Raw genomic sequence first — 25,152 nt, 5'->3', positions numbered from 1 at the left:
ATTGTCTTTTTCCCAGGACTAAGGAATCAAGAACTAGAGGAGACAGGTTTACTGTGAGAGGGGAGAGATTTAATAGAAACCTGAAGAGCATCTTTTTCACCATTTGTGGAATGAACTGCCAGAGGAACTGGCTAAGGCAAGAGCATTAATAATATTTAAAAAGCAATTGGATAGGTACCTGGCTAGGAAGAGTTTAGAGGGACATGGGCCAAACAGGGGAAAATGCAACAACTTTTTTTTAGATGGGAATTTTGATCAGCATGGACCAGCTGATCCAATAAACCTGTTTTTGCGCTGTATGACTCTATTTCAACATCCATCTCTACTTAATTAAAACAACAACACTCTCTCTTCAGTCAGAATTCCCCTGCCTATAGGCCACACACCTGTGGAGGCTTTGATGTTGAGAGAAATATTTCCCATAGGAACACACAGAACTTGGGACTCAATAGGGGGAAAAAAAAGGATTTATGCTACAGGAAGTCACAATACAAACTGCTTTCTAGGGACATGACCCTTCTGTAATACAGAAGTAGACAGTATTTAAATCTTCTGGCCACAGGTGAGGTGCCAGATGATAGGAATACAGCCAACATGTAGCTGGATGCAAGAAGGGAGCACTGGTAAGTAATTATAGGCTAGTGAATCTAATGGCAATGGTAGGGAAATTCCTAGAACAATGTCCTGAGGGAAAAGATTAGTCTACACATAGAAAGATAGGGATTGTCAAGGATAACCAGCGTGGATTTGTGGAATGGAAATTTGTGTCTCGCCTATTCTTTTTGAAGAGGTGACTAAATATATTGTTGAGGGCGGTGGTTTACGTAGGCCTTACATAGTCTTAAACATAGAACAGTACAGCACAGGAACAGGCCCTTTGGCCCACAATGTTGTGCCAACCCAGCTAAAAAGTAAATCAAACCCCCCAGTAAGGCCTTTGACAAGGGCCAAAACATTATTGCCCATCGGACCCAAGGTAAGTTGGATCACAAACTGTCTTGCTTATAAGAAGCAGAGGGTGATGGTGAAGGATTGCTATTGTGTTTGGAAAGCTGACACCAGTGATGTACCATAGGGATCTTTCACTGTTTGTTATGTACATCAATACATTAATGTCAATATACAAATAGGGAGAACATACAAAGTCCTTACAAGCAGCATCAGGAATTGAACCCAGGTCACCTGTACTGTAAAGCATTGTGCTAACCACTACACTACCATGCCACCTCTCTGATATGGAAGGTGTGATTAGGCAGTCTGTAGATGACATGAAACTGGCAGTGTGGCTGATAGGAAGGTAACCTTAGGCCACAGGTCAGATCAGATGGCAAACTGGGTGGCACAATGGCAGATGGAATTCAATCTTGATAAATGTGAGCTGATACATTTCAGGGCATCTAATAAAGAGTAGGACATGTACCACAAATGCTAGGACCCTAGAAAGTATTAAGGAACAAAGAGACCTTGACGTATAAAGATTCCTGAACATGGCAGTACAGGCAGGTAGGGTGATGAAATATGCATATGGAATTCTTTCCTTCATTAGCCAGGGTACAGAGATAAAAGGTTTTGATACAACTTTATAAAACATTGGTTAATCATAGCTAGAATATTGTCTGGATTTCTCATCAGCACATTATAGGAAGGACAGGGTACACTGGAGAGGGTGCAGATGAGATTCTCCAGGATATTTCATGGGATGGAGTTTTCGGTTATGAGAAGAGGCTGGATGGTTTGGGTGTGTTTTCCTTGAAGTGGAGAAGGCTGACAGGGGATTCTGACACAAAATTAAGAGTGGGGTAGAGATTAGATAATACAAAATAGGCTGATAGGTTCTTGATTAGTAAGGGTGTCAAAGGTTACAGGAAGAAGGCAGAAGAATGGGGTTGAGAAGGATAATAAATCGTGGCGGAATGACGGAGAAGACTTGATGGGCCAAATGGCTCCTATGCCTTACATTTTATGGCTAAATCCTTCTCCACGGCAGCAGAGTCTAAAACCAAAGGTATGGATTTATAGTGAGATATGTGGATCTGAGGAAAATTTTTATCACCCAGAGAGTGAGAGCAATCTGGAATACACTGCCTGAGAAGATGGTAAAATCAGTGCTACCAAGCAAGTGGAAAATCACTTGCATTCCTAAGACATGGAAGGCTCTGGAGCAAGTGTTGGTAAATGGATTGTGTATAGATAGGCAATTGGCAGCATGGACCTTATGGACTGAAAGGGCCCGTTACTGTGCTGTATGAATCTGTAAATTTATTATTTAGAGGCATCAAAAACTCAGATGAAAATCAAAAAAAACACTGCAGGTAGAACATAAAACAGTACAGCACTGGAACATGCCCTTCGGCCCACAATGTTGTGCTGAGCCAAATCAATTAGTAACCTAGGAATGCTGGAAACGTAAACTAAAAACAGAAAATGCTGGAAAATTTCATCAGGTCAGGCTACATCCATGGAAAGAGAAAAAGCTAACATTTCAGGTCAAAGACTTGGGAACCGAGAAGGAGACCTGTAGCTTCTTTTGTCTCCTTCCCAGTTCTGACTACAGGTCTTCTATCTAAAGCAAAGCGCAGGGGGTGGGGGTGAAGTGGCACAGCAGCATAGTGTTTAGCACAACACTTACAGTACCAGCAACCCGGGTTCAATTCCATCGCTGCCTGTAGGGAGTTTGTACCTTCTCCCGGTGACCATGTGGGTTTCCTCCAGGTGCTCTGGTTTCCTGCTGCAGTCCAAAAACATACCAGTTGGTAGGTTACTTGGTCATTGTAAATTGTCCTGTGATTAGGCTAGGAATAAGTTAGGGGATTGCTGGGGTGATACTGCTGAAAGGGCCAGAAAGGCCTATTCTACACTGTAGTTCAATAAAAATAAATAAATTGATAGATAGATAGATAGATAGAAAGAAAGAAAAATAAATGAACAAACAAACTCTTTTATCTTTTCTCACTGCTGCGGGCTGACCTGTCCGATATATCCAACACTTTCAGTTGTATTTGAAAACTTGGGTGGACGCTTTCACAATAAAGCGATTTTAAAGCTGTTCCCAATCTTGTTGCTTTCCCTGAAGTTATAAGTTCAGACTCTGTCTTCTCATGCCCAAGAAAGAAACTTTATTTTTGATTTCTCGAATGAAGATTAAGCACCAGTCAGAAATATTAACTTAGAAATGTTTTCAGTTCAGAAGCCATGCCATAATATAATTGCACCCATTAACCTTGTAGTTTACTGCAAGCATCTAAGCCTTTTAAGTTATATGGCAGGGTGAACAATTAAGCAAAAGCTTCACAACTATATAATGATGTCATTCTACATACAACAGAGTAAACATTACCTTCCCTGTGTTTAAATCCAATCTGTGATAGAATTTGAGACAGAGTTAATCGGCTTTTCTTGAGCCCATGATGCTGAAGCCATTTTGACGAAGGTAGATGTGTATGCACATCATGCTCAGAATCTAAACTTTTCCCGTCAATTTTTTCCATTTTCAGTTGGCTGCAAACTGCAAATTATTAAAATCATGCAAATTAGTCTCTTACTAAAATATTGTATTCCAATACTTTCATAAAGCTAATCACAAGGGAATTCTCGTAGGCTAAGTGCATTCCTTAGACTCCATCTCATGCATCAGTGTGAAGGTGTTATAACCAACTTATGCAAGTCCCCTGTATTATCTTATATTTTCCAAATCTATGACAAATATAACTGCCAGCTGTGGCTCTTGCGATGTAAATGATTGAAAAGTACATAAAGGCCAAGCATTTGGAGGACACACAACAATCAACAGCACACTGCCAAGATCGAAGAACAGCTCAACCCAACCAGTCTTCAGGTCACTTAGACAAGTTGTGTGAGTTGTCAAATTCATGACACATGCAGCATAATGCAAATAAATGGTGTAGAAAGGAACCTAGGTGTCCTTCAGTCACTGAAAACAAACATACAGGTAGAGCAAGCAGTTAAGAAAGCAAGTAGTATGTTGACCTTCATTACAAAATGTTTGAAGAAAGAATGCCTATAATTATACAGCACTTTGGTGAAATGAGGATATTGCATGCACTCCTGGTCTCCTTGCCTAAAAAAGATTTACATGCCAATGAAGAGTGATTCTTCAGATGTTCAAGTATTGAATGAGGAGATACTGGATCAGCTCAGCATGTATTCACTAAAGTTTAGAAGTAACAGAGGACATAAGACCATAAGATATAGGAGCAGAATTAAGCTATTTGGCCCATCGCATCTGCTCCACCACTTCACCGTGGCTGATCCAAATTTCCTGTCAGCCCCAGTCTCCTGCCTTCTCCCCACATCACTTCATACCCTGACCAATCAAGAATCTATTAACCTCTGCCTTAAACATACATAAAGACTTGCCCTCCACATCTGCCTGGGGCAAAGAATTCCACAGATTCACCAGTCCCTAGCTAAAGAAATTCCTCCCCATCTCCATTCTAAAAGGACCCCCTCCATTCTGAGACTGTGTTCTCTGGTCTTGGACTTTCCCATCATAGGAAATATCCTCACCACATTCACTCTATCAAGGCCTTTCACCATTCAATAGGTTTCAGTTGGATCACCCCTCAATCTTCTGAATTCCAGTGGATACAGGCCCAGAGCCATCAAACACTCTTTGTACGTCAAGTCAGGTTCAATTCTGAAATTACTTTCGTAAACTTCCTTTGAAGTCTCTTCAGTGTCAGCACATCTTTTCTAAGGTAGTGGCCAAAACTTGCTCACAATACTCCAAGCAAGGATTCACCAGTGCTTTATAAAGTCTCAGCATTACATCCTTGCTTTTATATTCTAGTCCTCTTGAAATGAATGCTAACATCGCATTTGCCTTCCTAACCACTGACTCAACCTGCATCTTTTTGAAGTGTACAAAATTCTGACACAAATTGCAAAGCTGGATGCAGGAAGAATGTTTCCACACATTGGAGATCTAGAACAAGGGCTCATAACCTCAGGGTGTAAAATTATATATTTAAGATGGAGAAAGTTCTAATACATAGAAATATAAAAAGCTGCAAGTAGTAGTTGACTCAGCTTAATATGTCACGGGTACATCTCTCCATTATTTAGTCACCGAATTAATAAGGTTGAAAGAGTGCAGAGAAGGTTTACAAGGATGTTGGCGGGACTTGAGAAACTGAGTTACAGAGAAAGGTTGAATAGGTTAGGACTTTATTCCCTGGAGCGTAGAAGAAGGAGGGGAGACTTGATAGAGGTATATAAAATTATGATGGGTATAGATAGAGTGAATGCAAGCAGGTGTTTTCCACTGAGACTAGGGGAGAAAAAAAACCAGAGGACATGGGTTAAGGGTGAAGGGGGAAAAGTTTAAAGGGATCATTAGGGGGGGCTTCTTCAGTCAGAGAGTGGTGGGAGTGTGGAATGAGCTGCCAGATGAAGTGGTAAATGCGGGCTCACTTTTAACATTTAAGGAAAACTTGGACAGGTACATGGATGAGAGGTGTATGGAGGGATATGGGCCAGGTGCAGGTCAGTGGGACTAGGCAGAAAAATGGTTCGGCACAGCCAAGAAGGGCCAAAAGGCCTGTTTCTGTGCTGTAATGTTCTATGTTCTATCGCAAATAAATACATGAGGTACTGCCTCAAAAGATGCAGTGCCTATTATCAAAGATCCCTACTAACCTGGCCATGATATCTTCTCACCACTCCCATCAGGCAGGATGTACAGAAGCCTAAAGTCCCACATCCCCAGGTCCAATTGTAGCTACTACTTTTCAACTATTTGGTTTGTGAACTAATCTGCACAACACAGATCACCACCTCAGTCCAGCAACACTATGACTACTTTTAACTACAATCAACTTTGTTTATTTTTTAGTTCTGAGTTCTACTCTTAAACATAACTTACACAAAAATTGTACAATTTCTGTTTGTGTTTCTCTTCTGAAGGTTGTGCATCTCATGCCACATGCCTGAGTTGATGCTGCAAGTTTCTCATCGCATCCAGCGCATACACAAACTTGTGCCTATTACAATAATAATTAACTTGATAAGAGGAAATGTCTTCAATCAGAGAGAGAGGAATCTATGGAATCCTCTCACAGAAGGTTGTGAGGAGCATATCATTTAAGGAGACCAATAAATTTCTGGACAAAAAGCATCCAAGAATATCAGAAAAAGGAGGAATCTGAAATTGAGTTAGAAGGTTATGGACAGTGAATAAACCCCAAGGTAAATAGTGATCCAATAATGCTGGAGAGGATTTCAGTGGTACTCCAATACATAGTTGCAACATTTTAATTTGTAAACAACAAAGGAATATCAGATATTGTACTATCTATATGACAAACTTTTAAGCAGGAATTAGCTGTTGGTATTATTGTGTGTCTTACTTGCATGGAATTAAAATAATTATTATTCTCAAGATTCAAGCTTGTTTATTGACGTTTGAGTATAATACTGTATATAATAAGCAAACCATTTACATTCTTATTCCAAAAGAAAATCTAACTAAAACTATGGTTAAAATAGTCACATATCTGAACCCAAGTTTGTCTGTTTATTTATTTATTTGCTTATTTTCTACTGATACTTATGTGGAGATAGATCCTCTACATAACAGGTCTTTCCAGCCCATTGAGCCTATGCCCTCCCCCATTCCATTCATATGAAAAACTGGCCTAAAGCTACTGGTGCCAATCCATTAACTTAACCACTATAATAACATACCACATGGTCAAGGTTACAGTATGTGTAAAAGGGTCCATGACTGGAGTCATCATCAGGAATATTTAAAGATTGACACTAATTTGAAGCTGGCAGGACAAATGAGGTGGCTGAAGCCAGGAGAGTGGCTTCCAGAACCAGGACCGAGAGGGAAAATGCATCTTCAAAGGTAAAGGACAATGAGGTAAGGCCTACAGATAAATGAGAAGCTTCTTTCCTGCAATTCTTTGCTGGAATTCAGAAGGATGACAGGTGATATTATAGAAACATAAAATCATGAAAGGGATAGTTAAGATAGAGGCAGGAAAGTTGTTTCCACTGGTAGGTGAGACTAGAACTAGGGGACATAGCCTCAAGATTCAGGGTAGTAGATTTAGTATGGCGATAAGGAGGAGCTGCTTTTCCCAGAGAGTGGTGAATCTGTGGAATTCTCTGCCCAAAGAAGCAGTGGAGGCTACCTCAGTAAATATATTTAAGACAAGGTTGAATAGATTTTTGCACAAATTAAGGGCTATGAGGAAAATGCAGGTAGGTGGAGATGAGTACTTGGTCAGATCAGCCATGATCTTATTGAATGGCGTAGCAGGCTTGAGAGGTCAGATGGCCTACTCCTGCTCCTATTTCTTATATTCTTATGTTCAATGTTCCCTCTAATTTGTAATGACCAGTGTGCACAAAAATCTTATGCGTGCAATTTTTTCGCCCAGTGACAACCTGTGCACACTGAATAATTTCTTCAATAAAAACAGTATAAATAAGTCAGTTCTAAAATCTGCTAACAAATTGTCACAAGCTCCATGTTGTCAACACCATCTGCATCAGAAACCGAAGAAAGTAATGTGATTGTGTACAATCGTGAAATATTGTTAACATTCCAGTGAGGTAGAAGGTGACAACCCCCTTTAACGTGCAGTTTAAATCCTTTTGTGTGCTAGTAGCAAGAGATGAGTGTGCATGCACACCTTAGAGGGAACATTGCTTCCCTGGCCAATATTTCTAACCTGTCAGGTTCAGAAGCTAAAGACTCTGCCTACCATCTCCCTCTGGTGCCCCTCCTCCTTCCCTTTCTTCCATAGTCCATTCTCCTTTCCTATCAGATTCCTTCTACTTCAACCCTTTACCTTTTCCACCTATCATCTCCCAGCTTCTCACTTCATCCCCCCTCCCCATCCACCTACCTTTCCCCTCACATGGTTTCACCTATTACCTTCCACCTTGTACTCCTTCCCCTCACCTACCCCCCTCACAATTTCTTATTCTGGCTTCTTCATCCTTCCTTTCCAGTCCTGATGAAGAATGTTGAAAGGACTAGATAAGGTGGATGTGGAGAGGATGTTTCCTCTGGTGGGGGTATCCGGAACTAGAGGGCACAGCCTCAAAATTGAGGGGCGACCTTTCAGAACAGAAGTAGGGAGGCCAAAGAGTGGTGAGTCTGTGGAATGCTCTGCCACAGACTGCAGTGAAGGCCAAGTCCATGGGTATATTCATTGTGGAAGGGACATCAGGGGTCAGAATATGGTGTGAGGGCAGGTGTATGGGAGTTGAATGGGATCTGGGATCAGCCATGATGAAATGGCGGAGCAGACTCGATGGGCTGAATGGCCTAATTCTGCTCCTTTGTATTATGGTCTTAAGGTCAAAGAGTCTTGGCTGGAAAGCTCAACTGCTTATTCCCCTCCATAGATGTCGCCTGAGCTGCTGAGATCTCCTGCATTTGGTGTGTGTTACTCTGGACTTACAGCAGCTGCAGAATCTCACAAACAGGAGAAATTCTGCAGATGTTGGAAATCCAAAGCAACACACATAAAAGCAACTCAACAGGTCAGGGGGCATCTATGGAAAAGAGTAAATAGTCAATGTTCGGGCCGAGACCCTTCTTCAGAACTGGAATCTGCAGAATCTCTTGTGTTTAAAGAATACGTACACGACGCTGGAAGAACTCAGCAGGTCAGGCAGCATCTGTGAGAAAAGAGTAGCCAACGTTTCGGGCCCAGACCCTTCATCAGGAATGGGGGGGCAGAGAGGGCGGGCCTAGAGGCGCCAGGTGGAGAACCAATCAGAGGAAGGATACAGGGGGGAGGGGATAAGCATGAAAGAACTGTAGAGATAAAGAAGCAGAAAGTTCCTCGGATTGGTTCTCCACCTGGCGCCTCTAGGCCCGCCCTCTCTTCCCCCCCATTCCTGATGAAGGGTCTGGGCCCGAAACGTTGGCTACTCTTTTCTCACGGATGCTGCCTGACCTGCTGAGTTCTTCCAGCGTCATGTACGTATTCTTTGATCCACAGCATCTGCAGTTGTATTTTTGTCTCTTGTGTTTATATTTACCAGCCATCAGTGGCAAGTGTTTACGAACCATCATATTGAGCGGCTGGGCAGCTTTGAAGGGTCAGGTGGCCTACTCCTGCTCCTATTTTCACATGTTCTCCACTGAGGACAGGAACAGCTGCACTGTACATAATGAAAACTTTCCCACCGGAAGCTCCAGGACGCTGGACAACGTTCAGGATTGCATACAGGGTTTGCCTACCGCAGGATCTTTGAGTCAGCTCCCATTGTCCTTTGACTAGGTGAAGGTCGCTGTTTTAGCGAGCCCTGTACACGCAGCCGTGAGGAGTGAGCGCAGTACATCCTGTTTATAGTACAACCACAGGTGCCACCTCTCGCCAATCCGGCAGGATGGAAATTCACTCTAAAAATAATGACTGGAATAACAGTCCAGCAACGCACCCATTAAACTAATGGCTGCCCCCGAGTCCGCTTACTAAGCAGTTTCTAACTTAACACAGGATGGGCGAAAAGTAGTCATTAATTTAAAAACCGTTGATTTTAAAAAGAACTGCGTCCGGTAACGTTTCTGGTCTTGCTGCGAAAGCAGAGTTAAATCTGTAAACAAAGGCCGTTCCATCGCAAGAAGGGGGGGTAAACAAAAGACAAAAGGCAAAAGAAAAAGCTTTGAAAGTATGCTGTTACTCGAAGGTCCGGTGCATATTAAATCAACCGGCTCTGTCCTTACCGCGGTGCTGGCTTTGAGGCCGTGTCCGGTGCTCTGAGGACGCATCGTCCGCTGTTTACCTTGACTACCACCGTTGCGAAGCGAGTCTGCCCTGGAAACGCGACCTACTCACCCCGAAACACATTGAATGTTTCCATTGCTATGACCAGCTCTGTGTTATGCCCTTTTAACCCGAACCATGGTGACAAATTTCATTTCCTTGCACCTTTTGACATTAATTAAATCAGTCCATAATTTCACTAAAATAAATGTTTGGTGTTTTTGCTTGTTGACTAAATTCGACCGCAAATTATTTCTAGCCGAGTTAACCTGATGCCGCTCTGTGTAACGCGGACACCATATCATATTCAGTCTGCCTATTTTTTTCCCGTCACTCGTGAAAAGGGTTCGTCCACGGTCGAACAATAAACACGAGAAGATCTACAGGTGCTAGAAATACAAGGTAAAACACACAAAATACTGGAGGAGCTCACAGGTCAGGCAACATCGACTGTTTATTCACGTTCAGACGCTGCCTGACCTGCTGAGTCCCTCCAGCATCCTATGTGTTTTGGCACGGTCGGACAATGTCAGCATGCGTTCTTCCGCGCTGCTTAAAACTGGCGGGACACCACACACACACACACACACACACACTCACACACACACACACACACACACACACACACACACACACACACACACACACACACACAGATTCACACACACACACACACACACACACAGAGAGAGAACTCAGCGAGTCTGGCAGCATCTATGGAGGAGAATAAACAGTTGACGTTTCCCAGGGAGACTGCAGGGTCGCTGCCAAAATGTTTATTCCCAACGACAGACGCTGCCTGACTGGCTGAGTTCCTCCAGCATTTATTGTGAGTAGCTGAAGATTTCCAGCGTCTGCAGAACCTCTTGTGCTTAACACTGACCTGCACCTTTCAAAGGAGAGGTGCCATGTGTGAAGTAACTCTGGAAGACATTCCGTTTCTGAATATGACCTGGAAAGTTACGATGAATGAGGCAACAGCTACAAGGTTCTTGTACAGGGTACTGGGGGCCTCCTGGAGGAGGTGCTGAGGAGATTTGTTCTGCTTTCTGCTGACGGTCAAGGGAATACAAGGACAGCCCCTCTTGGAGGCAATGACTATAGAGAGGCCTGGTTGTCAATGCTAAGGACAAGGCCCTATGTTCTGGGGTAGAGAAGACTCAAAGTAAAGGACGCAGATTTAAGGCGAGAGGGGAAAAATTTAAAAGGGACTCAGTGGGAAACCCTTTCACACAGAGGGTGATGGACATATGCAACAAACCTCCAGACCAAATTGTAGAGATTGTTACAAATACAATGTTTAGCAGATGTTTGGACATTCACAAGGATAGAAGGAGTTAGAACAGTGGTTCCCAACCTTTTCTCTTCCATGGACCCCCTACCATTAACTGAGGGGTCCATGGACACCAGGGTGGGAACCCCTGGTTTAGAAGGACATGGGCTAAACACAGGCAAATAGGATCAGTTAAGAGGCATCTTGGTTAACACAGACAAGTAGTGCCAAAGTGCCTGTTTCTGTGTTACATACCTCGATGACTCTAATCAGTAAATGTGAAGAGACCCTTGGCTTCTTTACCACAAGGTAGAGGCACGACTGCACAGGCGCACGGACGTTAGTGAGTTAGACCAGCGGGAAGAATTTAAAAGAAGAGCATTTTTTCCTCAGCAGTTTAATAGAGGCACGGCTGTGCAGGCACATGGACATTAGCGATTTGACTGGAGGGAAGAATTTTAAAAGAAGACAGCTTTATAGAATAGGTGACAGAGCAGGGGGAGTCCGAGTAGGAAGGCTTTGGCTCAACGGGGCTTCGGTGATAACAGGTCGAGGCGAGTTAAGTTACTTGTGAAGGATAGGAATAGGAAGTATGTCTGCGAGGCCAGTTTTCTGTACTGGGTGTCAGATGTGGGATATCTGGGAGACTCCCAGCATCCCAGACAGCCACATCTACACCAGGTACATCGAGCTGCAGCTCCTTAGGGACCGGGATAGGGAACTGGAGATGCAGCTTGATGACCTTTGTCTGTTCAGTGAAAGTGAGGAGGTGACAGATAGGAGCTATAGGCAGGTAGTCACTCCGGGGCCTGGGGAGACAGATCAGTGGGTAACAGTCAGGAGAGGGAAGGGCAAGAGTCAGGTACTAGAGAGTTCACCTGTGGCTGTCCCCCTTTACAATAAGTACTCCTAGGAGAAGCAAGAGTGGCCAAGCCTCTGCCACAGGGTCTGGCCCTGTGGCACAGAAGGGTCGGGAAAGGAAGAGGATGGCAGCAGTGATAGGGGACTCTATAGTTAGGGGGTCAGACAGGTGATTCTGTGGGCACAGGAATGAAGCATGGATGGTAGTTTGCCTCCCAGGATGTTTCTGATCACGTCCACAATTTCCTGAAGTAGGAAGGTGAACAGCCAGAGGTCGTGGTACATATTGGTACCGACAACATAGGAAGGAAAAGGGAGGAGTCCTGGAAACAGACTACAGGGAGTAAGGAAAAAAGCAGAGAAGCAGGACCACAAAGGTAGTAATCTTGGGATTACTGCCTGTGTCACACAACAGTGAGTATAGGAATAGAGTGAGGTGGAGGATAAATGTGGGGCTGAGAGATTGGAGCAGGAGGCAAGGATTCAGATTTCTGGATCATTGGGACCTCTTTTGGGGCAGCCATGACCTGTACAATAAGGATGGGTTGCACTTGAATCCCAGGGGGCCAACATCCTGGCAGGGAGGTTTGCAAAGGCTATTGGGGAGAGTTTAAACTAGAATTGTTGAGAGGTGGGAACCGAACTGAAGAGAAGGAGGAAGGGGTGGTTGTCTCACAAATAGACAAAGCTCATATGCAGTGAGAGGGAGGATAGGCAGGTGATAGAGAAGAGATGTGTTCAAACTGATTGTTTGAGATGTGTCTATTTTAATGCAAGGAGTATCATGAACAAAGCAGATGAGCTTAGAGCGTGGATCAGCACTTGGAGCTATGATGTTGTGGCCATTACAGAGACCTGGATGGCTCAGGGGCAGAAATGGCTACTTCAAGTGCCAGGCTTTAGATGTTTCAGAAAGGATGTGGAGGGAGGCAAAAGAGGTGGGGGCGTGGCACTACTGATCAGAGATAGTGTCACAGCTGCAGTAAAGGAGGAAGTCATGGAGGGATTGTCTACTGAGTCTCTGTGGGTGGAGGTTAAAAAGGGAAGGGGTCCATAACTCTACTGGGTGTTTTTTGTAGACCACCCAATAGTAACAGGGACATCGAGGAGCAGATAGAGAGACAGATTCTGAAACTGTGCAATAATAACAGGGTTGTCATGATGAAAGATTTTAATTTCCCCAATATTGATTTGCATCACACTAGAGCAAGGGGTTTAGATGGGGTGGAGTTTGTTAGGTGTGTTCAGGAAGGTTTCTTGACACAATATGTAGATAAGCCTACAGGAGGAGAGGCTATACTTGATCTGGTATTGGGAAATGTACCTGGTCAGGTGTCAGGCCTCTCAGTGGGAGAGCACTTTGGAGGTATTGATCACAATTCTGTCTCCTTTACCATAGTATTGGAGAGGGATAGGAGCAGACAAGTTAGGAAAACGTTTAATTGGAGTAAGGGGAAATATGAGTCTATCAGGCAGGAACTTGGAAGCATAAATTGGGAACAGATGTTCTCAGGGAAATGTACAGCAGAAATGTAGCAAATGTTCAGGGGATATTTGTGTGATGTTCTGCATAGATACGTTCCAATCAGACAGGAAAAGTACAGTAGGGTACAGGAACCGTGGTGTACAAAGGCTGTTGAAAATCTAGTCAAGAAGAAAAGAAAAGCTTACGAAAGGTTCAGAAAACCGGGTAATGATAGACAACTAGTAAATTATAAGACTAGCAGGAAGGAGCTTAAGAATGAAATCAGGAGAGCCAGAAGGGGCCATGAGAAGGCCTTGGTGAGTAGGATTAAGGAAAACCCCAAGGCATTCTACAAGTATGTGAAGAGCAAGAGGATAAGATATGACAGAATAGGACCAATCAAGTGTGACAGTGGAAAAGTGTGTATGGAACCAGAGGAGGTAGCGGAGGTACTGAATGAATACTTTGCTTCGGTATTCACTACGGAAAAGGACCTTGGCAACTGTAGGGATGACTTACGCATACTGAAAAGCTTGAACATATAGACATTAAAAAAGAGGACATGCTGGAGCTTTTGGAAAGCATCAAATTGGATAAGTCACTGGGACCAGACGGGATGTACCCCAGGCTACTGTGGGAGGTGAGGGAGGGGATTGCTTAGCCTCTGGCAATGATCTTTGCATCATCCTTGGCAATGGGAGAGGTCCTGCAGATGTCGTTCCCTTATTCAAGAAAGAGATTAGAGATAGCCTAGCAAATTATAGACCAATGAGTCTTACTTCAGTAGTTGGTAAGTTGATGGAGAAGATCCAGAGAGGCAGGATTTATGAACATTTGGAGAGGCATAATATGATTAGGAATAGTCAACATAGCTTTGTCAAAGGCAGGTCATGCCTTATGAGCCTGATAGAATTTTTTGAGGATGTGAGTAAACACATTGATGAAGGTAGAGCAGTAGGTGTAGTGTATATGGATTTCAACAAGGCATTTGATAAGGAACCCCATGCAAGGCTTATTGAGAAAGTAAGGAGGCATAGGATCCAAGGGACATTGCATTGTTGATCCAGAATTGGCTTGCTCACAGAAGGCAGAAGGGTGGTTGTAGGCGGGTCATATTCTGCATGGAGGTCGGTGACCAGTGATGTGCCTCAGGGATCTGTTCTGGGACCCCTTCTCTTCGTGATTTTTATAAATGATCTGGATGAGGAAGTGGAGGGATAGATTAGTAAATTTGCTGATGACACAAAGGTTGGGGGTGTTGTGGATAGTGTGGAGGACTGTCAGAGGTTACAGTGGGACATTGATAGGATGCAAAACTGGGCTGAGAATTGGTAGTTGGAGTTAAACCCAGGTAAGTGTGAGATGTCTCATTTTGGTAGGTCAAAGATGATGGCAGAATATAGTATTAATGGTAAGACTCTTGGCAGTGTGGAGGATCAGAGGGATCTTGGGGTCCGAGTCCATAGAACACTCAAAGCTGCTGCGTAGGTTGACACTGTGGTTAAGAAGGCATATGGTGTATTGGCCTTCATCAACCGTGGGATTGAGTTCAAGAGCCGAGAGGTAATGTTGCAGCTATATAGGACCCTGGTCAGTCCCCACTTGGAGTACTGTGCTCAGTTCTGGTCACCTCACTACAGGAAGGATGTGGATACTATGGAAAGAGTGCAGAGGAGATTTACAAGGATGTTGCCTAGATTGGGGATCATGCCTTATGAGAATAGATTGAGTGAGCTTGGCCTTTTCTCCTTAGAGCAACGGAGGATGAGAGGTGACCTGATAAGGATGTATAAGCTGATGAGAAGCATTGATTGTGTGGATAGTCAGAGCTTTTTCCCAGGGCTGAAATGGCTCACACGAGAGGGCACAGTTTTAAGGTGCTTGGAAGCAGGTACTGAGGAGCTGTCAGGGGTAAGATTTTTACACAGAGAGTGGTGAGTGTATGGAATAGGCTTCCTGCGATGGTGGTGGAGGCGGATATGACAATGTCTTTTAAGAAACTCTTGGATAGGTACATGGAACTTAGAAAAATAGAAGGCTATGGATAACCCTAGGTAATTTCTAAAGTAAGTACATGTTTGGCACACTATTGTGGGCCGAAGGGCCTGTATTGTGCTGTAGGTTTTCTATGTTTCTAAAATGCTGAGACTTTTCAACATTGCTTAAAGCTGCCATGCACCTCTTGAGGGAAAGGTACCAAGTGACAAGCAGTCTAACAAAATGCTCAGTCTGGTTTGATTGAAAATAACCAGGGTATACAAGAAGTAATTAATATTAAACGCAAGGCCTCTTGGATTGGAGCCACCATCATGACTCAAACAATGGCAAAAATGTTTCTTGGGGGCTTTTGATAGCAGGGTGTCAAGTAAGTTTCCATACTCTCAAGAAGAAGACCAGGAGATTGGACAACACTGACATTGTCCAGCACATCACAAAAAAGGCATGCCAGCAGCTATGCTTCATCAGCAGTTTGAGGAGATCTGATATGTCACCAAAGCCCATTGTAAATTTCTACAGATATACTGTGAAGAGTATGCTGGTGGGCTGCATCACTACCAGATGTAGAGACTCAAATTGTCATGAGCCCCTTTGGGCTTGTGTGGTGAGCTGGAGAGCATTGGGCTTTTCCAAGGCTTTTAGAACACCAGAATTGGTTAATTGTTATTTAACGAGAATTATTAATCACTTAGAGTCCCTTGTGGTTTTCCTTGAATGAATCGCTCTTTGTAATGTCTCCTGCTTCTTTCTGTTTAAGCTTGTTCAGTTTATTTTGATACAATTGGGGATTCTGTGTTACTTGGATTATTTAAGCGGACGCCTGATTAGCGCTAATTCTGGGGTCCTAGTCTTGAGAATGTTATGTCTCGCAGTATTACTTGACCAAGCCACCAACGTTCCGTAAGAAATCTCATGAATAGATCTCGGTCGGCATTGCTACATTGGAGTTTGTCTTTCCTCCGCACTTGGGGTCTGACATTACCAGAGCACATCGTGACACCAGTGCGCAGGATTGAAAGAGGCTGCAGAGGATTGCAGACTCAGCCAGTTCCATCATGGTCATAGAATCATAGAGCACAACAGCACAGAATCAGACCCTTCATCCCATCTCGTCCCATGGCAAGCTGTTTTTCTGCCAAATCCTATTGACCCATACCTGGAACATAGCCCTTCATACCCTTCTCATTCGTGTATTTATACTCATTTGTTTGTTATGTACCATGTCGTATGATGAGGGCAATCAAGCTCTTTTCATGACCATGATTGTTTTTGGGAACATTTTCTGCAGAAGAAGTTTACCAATGCCTTCTTCTGGGCAGAGTCTTTACAAGACAGGTGACTCCAGCCATTATCAATACTCTTCAGAATTTGTCTGCCTGGTGTCAGTGGTCACATAACCAGGACTTGTGATATGCACCAGCTGCTCACACGACCATCCACCACCTGCTCCCATCGCTTCACATGACCCTTACAGGGGGACTAAGCAAGTGCCACAACTTGCCCAAGAGTGACCTACAGGCTAGCAAAGGGAAGAGAGCCTTACACCTCCTTTGGTAGAAATGTATCTCCACCCACCACCAATGTTTTTATACTAACTTCATTTAAATGTTAAACCTACATCCACCTCTTCCAATGGTAGCTCAAAGTCCAAAGTAAATTTATTATCAAAGTATGTACATATACATCACCATATACAGCTCTGAGATTCATTTTCTCGCAAGCATTCACAGTAGATATGAAGAAACACCATAGAATCAATGAAAACGCACACAACAAAGTAACCAATGTGCAGAACACAATAAACTCTGCTAATACAAAAAAAACAATAAAAATCAAGAACATAAGATGAAGTGTCCTTATGGGAAAAGTTCAGTGTTGGGGTGAGTGATGTCAACTAGAGTTCAAGAGCCTGAAGGCTGAGGCGTAATAACTGTTCCTGTAGCTGGTGTTGTGGGTCCTGAGGCTCCTGTACCTCCAGACTAATGGTAGCGGAGAGAGAGCGAGCATAGTCAGGATGATGGGGGTCCTTGATGATGGATCTTGTTTTCCTGTGATGCTGCTCCTTGTAGATGTGCTTAGTGGTGGGGAGTGCTTTACCTATGAAGGACTGAGGGGTATCCACTAATTTTGTGAGCTTTTCCCATTCAAGGGCATTGGTGTTTCCACACCAGGCTGTGATGCAGACAGTTAATATACTCTCCTCCACACATCTATAGAAGTTTGTCAAAGTTTTAGATGGCATGCCGAACCTTCACAAACTTCTCTGAAAGTAGAGGTGCTGCAGTGTTTTTTTTTTGTAATGGCGCTGATGTACTGGACCCAGGACAGATCCCCTGAAATATTAACACTGAGGAATTCAAAGTTTCTGAAGCTCTTCAGCTCACATCCCCCAGTGAGGGCTGGCTCATGGTTCTCCAGTTTCCTTCTCCTGCAGTCAATTATCATCTCCTTGGTCTCGCTGATATTGAGTGGTAGGTTGTTGTTGTGGCACCACTCAGCCAGATATTCACTCTCCCTCATATACGCTGATTCATCACCACCCTTGAGTTGGCCAGTGACAGTGGTGTCATCAGCAAACCTTAGTATGGCATTGGAGCTGTGATTAGCCTCACAGTCATAAGCATAAAGCGAGTAGAGCAGGGGGATAAGCACACAGCCTGTGTTGATGGTGATTGTTAGAGGTGTTGTTGCCGATCCAAACTGACCAGGGTCTGCAAGTGTAGAAATCAATGATCGAGGATCCATTTGCACAAGGTGGTATTGAGGCCTAGAATTTGGAGCTTATTGATTAGCTTTGAGAAATGAATGCAGAGCTGTACTCAATGAAGAGCTTTCCAATTGATGTACCCTCACTGTTCAGATGTTCCAGGGGTAAGTGAAGAGCCAATGAAATGGCATCTCCTGTTGACCTATTGTGACGGTAGGCAAGTTGGAGTGGATCCAAGTCACTCCTCAAGCAGGAGTTGATATCAGCAACTTCTCAAAGCACTTCATCACAGTGGATGTAAGTGCTACTGGACGAATAGTCATTGAGGTAGGTTGCCATTCCATGTTCATTCCACTCTCGCAACATCCTCTGAGTAAAGAAGTTCCCTCTCATGTTCCCCTTAAACATTTCACCTTTCAACCTTAACTTATGACCTTTAGTTTTATACAATCTCAGTAGAAAAAGCCTGCTTGCACTAACCTTATCATAACCCCGCCATAATCTCGTATATGTGGTATTTCTACTGATTTTGGTTTATTATTGTCATATGTATCAAGATACAGTGAAAAGCTTGTCTTGCATACTGTTCATACAGATCAGATATTTATACCGTGCATTGAGGAAGAAAAGGCTAAAACAATGACAATGCAGAATTAAGTGTACAAACTACCAAAAAGTATAGTACAGGCAAACGATAAAGTGCAGTACCATAAATAGATAGATTGTGAAGTTAACCATCCATCTTACATACAAGAGGACAGTTCAAGAGTCTGATAACTGGAATAGAAGCTGTACATCAGCCTGCTGGTACAAGCTTTAAGGCTTTTGTTTCTTATACCCAACAGGAGAGAAAAGAAGAGAAGATGAGAAGAGAAGATGTCTGGGCTGGATGGCATCTTTCATTATGCCAGCTGCTTTACTGTGGCAGAAGTATAGACTGAGTCCTTACTTCTATGGAGCATTGATAAAAATTGGTAAGGGTCGACGGGGACATGCCAAATCTCTTTAGCCTCCTGAAGAAGTAGAGGCATTGATGAGCTTTCTTGACCATGACATCAATGTGACACAAGTATAACTCTCACTTTATAACAAGAGTATAACACTATAACTGTATAACAGGAGTATAACTGATGACGCTGTAAAGAGACATACTGATTCTTTACCAAGATTTTTTTCAAGCTGCTCTGCATTCCTTAAAGCTGCCATATACCTCTTGAGGGAAAGGTACAATAGAACCATAGAACATTACAGCACAGAAACAGGCCTTTTGGCCCTTCTTGGCTATGCCAAAACATTTTTCTGCCTAGTCCCACTGACCTGCACCTGAACCATATCCCTCCATACACTTCTCATCCATGTACCTGTCCAAGTTTTTCTTAAGTGTTGAAAATGAGCCCGCATTTACCACTTCATCTGGCAGCTCATTCCACACTCCCACCACTCTCTGTGTGAAGAAGCTCCCCCCCCCCCATGGGAAAAAACTTTTCCCTCTTCACCAATCCTCCGTTTTTTTTTCTCCCCTAGCCTCAGTGGAAAAAGCCTGCTTGCATTCACTCTATCTATACCCATCATAATTTTATATACCTCAATCAAATCTCCCCTCATTCTTCTTCTAGGGAATGAAGTGCTAACCTATTCAACCTTTCTCTGTAATTCAGTTTCTCAAGTCCTGGCAACATCCTTGTAAACCTCCTCTGCACTAGATATGCGACAAGCATATCCAACAAAATGCTGAGACTGGTTTGATGACAATATCGAGGAAATCCAAGATTGGATTGATGTTAAATACAAACACTCTTGGACTGGAGCCACCATTACAACTCAAATAATGGCAAAATATCTGTTGCGGCTGTTTGATGGCTGAGATTCATTTAAAATCCTGTGATATTAACAACAGATGATGACTAGGAGATTGAATTATACAAATAACTACTATAGATATAGTAGTTATTTGACTGTTCTCAGGACAGTCAGAGTCGTCCCTGACCTAAACATCCACCAAGAACTTTGCAGTACTTATCAAGCACAGAATGCTGGTCAGTGCCCTGTTGTTCTCAGAAAGAGCACTTCAAAATGTCCTTGATTCCAACCCACAGAAGTCCATTCAGTCTTATCAGCCAACAAGATGTTGGAAAACCTCAATGTTTCATCTCAATGTTTGTCACTTCAGTCCTGCACTTCATCTCCAGAGCAACACCTCATAATTTATTCAGTACCCTCCAACCTGACAATTTCTCCATCGTCCTGTAATTTCTCCCCCACCCCTTCTCTCTTTCTATTTGAGATTCAGGCTCCTGTCATACCATTTCTCTTCTCTTAACCTGCCCATCACCTCCATCATCAGCCCCTCCTCCCTCCCTTTCTCCCATGGTCCACTGTCCTCTCCTATCAGATTCAATGCTCTTCACCCCTTCACCACCTCTACCTCTCACCTCCAGGTTTCTCACCATATCCCCTCTCCAACCAAACTACCTTCCTCCTCACCTGGTGTGGTGAACTACATATACCTGTCTGGACACGCCCCCTGATGACTGCTCCTGTGGCTCCTCCCACAGACCCCTGTATAAAGGTGATGGAGGTCTGAGCCCGGCCTCTCAGTCTCCAGGATGTAGTATGGTGGTCACTCACTGCTCGTTCCTTCTTCCAGTCAATAAAAGCCGATATCTCACTTTTACGTCTCAGAGTGAGTTATTGATGGTGCATCACCTGGTTTCACTTATCATCTGCCAGTTTGTACTCCTTCTCCTGCCCCCCACCTTCTTATCTTGGCTTTTGTCCCCTTCCTTCCTAATCCTGATAAAGGGTCTCAGCCCAAAACGCCAACTGCTTGCATTTATCCTTCTGCATGGATGCCGCCTGACCTGTTGAGTTCCTCCTGCATTTTGTGTGTCTTGCACTGTAAGTTATCTACAGGACAAACAGGAGACTGCTCAGTCTTTATTACCTCCATTATGTATTTAATATATCAGTAATATTTGAGTAATATTGTAAATATATTGTTTTATTAAGCACTCTGTTGTTTAAATAATTCATATGATTATTATATGAAGTACATGAATGACGTATGTCAACATGCCACGGCGTCAACTGTATGCACATCATTTAGAGTAAAAAACAAAGTTAGATTAGCACTCCCAACTCCATTGTTTTTCATTTTAATTAGTTTTATGTTTTGGAGTTACAAAACAAAACAATAATGACATGTAATTTTAAGACGAATCTGAAACAGGCATCTACCTGTTGAAACGCAGCAAGATGTTCGAGTTTAAAATCTCAGCGTGCATTCTTCAGAAAGGAAAAGATGTTGCGATAAAAAAAGAGCTGAAAATGGATGAGCTCGTGCGTTCATAAACAGCGAGTATCAGGTGATAATAATCATAAGTTTAAAAGAAGCGGACATGGCTGGCTACATCAGGAAGATAGACACATTCAGTTGCTCAACGGGTAACTGGCTCATGCATACCAAGCAAACTGAGCAACATTATGAAGCAATGAAATAGCCAGTGAGAAACAAGTACCAGTTTTGCCGAGTGCATTGGGTTTAAAAGGCACACAGTTTCCTTAACTACTCCAATGAAGACAGCCAAAATGAGCTTTATCTTGAAAGTAATGCAGGAACATTTAGAACCAAGACCACTGGTGTCTGCAGGATGCTTTAGGTTTCATAAGTGGAATCAAAAGGAAGGGAAGTCCATTTCAGCATGTGTAGCTGAATTGAAGAGATTGTCTGAGCGTTGTCAATTCTGTGATGGGCTTAATGATACACTGCGAGATCATTTAGTTTGTGGAATCTTATAAAAAAGCATTCAAAAATGGCCCCTAACTGAAGCACAGCTTACACTGAAAACAGCAATTGAAAATGCTGTATCAATGGAAACCACAGATAGACACAGTGGAGATGCAGTCAGGAATAGCAATCAGCAGGAACAAAATTGCAACATCTAAATAGAAACCTGCCAGGCCAAACAAATTGTGTTATCATTGTGGCAGGGTCTCATCTACACCAGACCAATGCAGGTTTGAAATTGAAGCTTGTAGAAAATGCAATGAGGTAGGCCACATACAAAGAGCATCTTGGACAGGCAAAAATAAAAACTCTGCACAGGAAACAGATAAAGATAAAAATTAAAATTGCAGTTTCAAAAGGACCATTAATCTGCATGCTGTTGATGAAAAGTCTGATAATGATGAGAGGACTGGGTAGCCTTGAGATCTACAACAGGTAAGTAATCAAGTCAAGTCAAGTCACTTTTATTGTCATTTCGACCATAACTGCTGGTACAGTACATAGTAAAAATGAGACGTTTTTCAGGACCATGGTGTTACATGACACAGTACAAAAAACTAGACTGAACTACGTAAAAAACAACACAGAAAAAAACTACACTAGACTACAGACCTACCCAGGACTGCATAAAGTGCACAAAACAGTGCAGGCATTACAATAAATAATAAACAAGACAATAGGGCAGTAAGGTGTCAGTCCAGGCTCTGGGTATTGAGGAGTCTGATAGCTTGGGGGAAGAAACTGTTACATAGTCTGGTCTGGTTTACACCAGAAGTGAACTGCTAATTAATTAAATTGGAATTGGACACTGGCTCTGCTGTTTCAGTCATTTCGCAAAATCATTTTGAATGGCTTGTCAAAGATACTGAACTGAGGCCTGCAGATATCCAACTAGGAACTTATACTGGAGAAAAGATAAGTTCCGTGGGAATGATATTTGTAACGGTAAGATAAAACAGCCAACATGCCACATTGGGCTTGTATATGGTAAAAACAAGAGGGCTGGCACTGTGGAGACATGAGTAGCTGAGACAAATTGAGCTTGAATGGAGATCCATCCAGCATTTGTATGCCACATCCCCTGCAATAGAGTCAACAGAAAAAAAATTAAGGAAGGTACTGGATAATGCCACAACTACCTCAATGCTGTACACCATGAACCACTGTCCAACAGAGTGTAAACAGGTATTGGTGCTGACCCCTGTGCCTCTGGTTAGAAAGCATATTGGACCAAGGAATGACCATGCTGCTCAGAAGAATTGTGAAAGTGATGAAAACAGTGGTCCAACTACAACAGTTTTTGTAGGCAACATATCTGAAAAAGCTTCTGATATGTTAATCAAGCAGTTACTTGTGAACTGTAGCTTGATTTTAAGCTGGAAGAGAGTTGAAGGAACTTCAGGAAAGTTGCAAGCATTCGGCTTTTGTCAGTATGAGGAACCAGAATCTATCCTGTGTACATCATGGACTTCAAGTGAGAGACAAAATATTGTTTGTATAAGTACGTGCAGAGACCAAAGCCCAGCTGGATGAATGGAAGGTCAAAAAGAAAGGAAACAATGGAGATATGACAACAGAGGATTTGTCAGATGATGCAAACACGAGGAAATCTGCAGATGCTGGAAATTCAAGCAACACACACAAAATGCTGATGGAACACAGCAGGCCAGGTCTTGTCCCAAAATGTTGACTATACTTCTTCCTGTAAATGCTGCCTGGCCTGCTGCGTTCCACCAGTATTTTGTGATTTGTCGGATGATGTTGTGGATGAGGAAACCAAGAGGAGAGATCAGATCATAAAGGAAGCAACAGAAGGATTAATAAGAGAATACACCAAAGAACTAAATGCACCTTCCCAAGATCAAAATACACATCCTAGAAAGAAGAAAATGGAAAAGATGGGGGTGGTTTACATAAGTACTATGGAAATGGAAAAGGATAAACAAGACCTAATTTCTTGAGAAATTAGCAAAATCAGAGATACACACAAGAAGCTAGGAGAAAAAGGAGGTCGAGAAAAAGAAAGACAAGTTGGAAAGGAGAGAACTGACAGAGAGAAAGAACATGAGCGAGAAAGAGAAAGGCATGAAAAAGAGAAGGAACGTGAGAAAGAAGAGGAGCAGGATAAAGAGAGATAAAAAGCTGAGACCAGGAGAGAAGCAAGCATCTCAAAGCAGGTTCAGAGAGAAAACCCAAGAAAAGGTTAAGAACGATGGTCAGAGCTGTCAGAACCACTTCCTGCAGTCTCAGAGTCAACTCTTACAACTGCTATAGAGGAGGCCCCAGAACTTGAGATTATTTCACAGTCACAAGTCTCACTGGCAAAATAGTGATCCACCTTGCCAGGAAAAACACTATCACACAAGAGTAAGAATTACTCCATAGCAATTAAATCTTTAGGCCTGAATAGGACAACTTAACATTTAAAATTTACTATACTGTGGATGTCTACATAATATTTGTATTATATAGTAAAATGCATATATATGAATGTAAGTTGAGATGTGTTTTATATTGAGTTGGAGATTATAGCTAAGCAGGGAGGAGTGTTGTGTATTTAATATTTCAGTAATATTTGAGTAATATTGTAAATATATTGTTTGATTAAGCATTGTTGCTTAAATAATTTATTATGATTATGTGTACAAAGTACATGAATGGCACATGTCATTAAAGTTAAAAAAACAAAGTTAGACTCGCATTCCCAGCTCGCTTGTTTTTCCTTTTAAATAGTTTTATGCTTTGGGTTTATAAAATGTAACAGTTTCTATTCAAGATCATGTGCACATTTGGAGGGCTAAGCACCTCAAAGTATTGGAGAACTAGCACCAAAATTGCAAACATTAGAACTTCCAAATAAATTATCAAGATAGTTAGCTGATGCCAGCATCCTCTCCCAAAACACCCAGTTCAGATCACTCCTAATCTGATATTCTGAATGTCTCCAGGAAACATGTAAGGTCCTCACTGAGTCATAAGTATACTTGGCATGACAATATTTGAAATAGAAAGGTAGAATTGGATAGACACCTAACAACATCCGAAACTACCCACTCACTACCTGCCCCACAATTGGCAGGTCCCAGATACATCTCTTCAGCCATCTCAGAACCCACAGAACAGGAACAGAAATTTCCTTTAGGAATGCCAGAAGTGAAAAAGAGACAAACATCCTGAATACAACGCCATGACAAATTCAATGATTGCAAGTTAGTGATTATATCAACCTCCTCCTCAGGCACAACGTGATGTACCACACCTCCACTTCAAAACTGCCTGTAATCTCTGCCAATCAGGACTCATACC

At 42.7% G+C, this 25,152-nt stretch overlaps 1 protein-coding gene across 1 annotated transcript in view; it reads right to left on the bottom strand.

Moving 5' to 3' along the window:
- Positions 1–9,831, bottom strand: part of LOC140726039 (von Willebrand factor A domain-containing protein 3B-like) — a 185,189-nt gene extending 175,358 nt beyond the window's left edge. The window contains exons 1-2 of the mRNA XM_073041933.1: positions 9,716–9,831; positions 3,338–3,505 (exon numbers count right to left, since the gene is read on the bottom strand). Of these exons, the coding sequence (XP_072898034.1) occupies positions 3,338–3,488 (151 nt within the window). The 5' untranslated portion in view covers positions 3,489–3,505; positions 9,716–9,831. The remainder of the gene's footprint in view (positions 1–3,337; positions 3,506–9,715) is intronic.
- Between the last annotated feature and the right edge of the window lie 15,321 nt (positions 9,832–25,152).

The sequence above is a fragment of the Hemitrygon akajei genome, chromosome 4 (genome assembly GCF_048418815.1).
Source record: "Hemitrygon akajei chromosome 4, sHemAka1.3, whole genome shotgun sequence".
In the NCBI taxonomy this organism is placed as follows: domain Eukaryota; kingdom Metazoa; phylum Chordata; class Chondrichthyes; order Myliobatiformes; family Dasyatidae; genus Hemitrygon; species Hemitrygon akajei.
The sequence above is the reverse complement of the archived record's forward strand: the minus strand, read 5'-3'. Positions and strand labels throughout refer to the sequence as shown.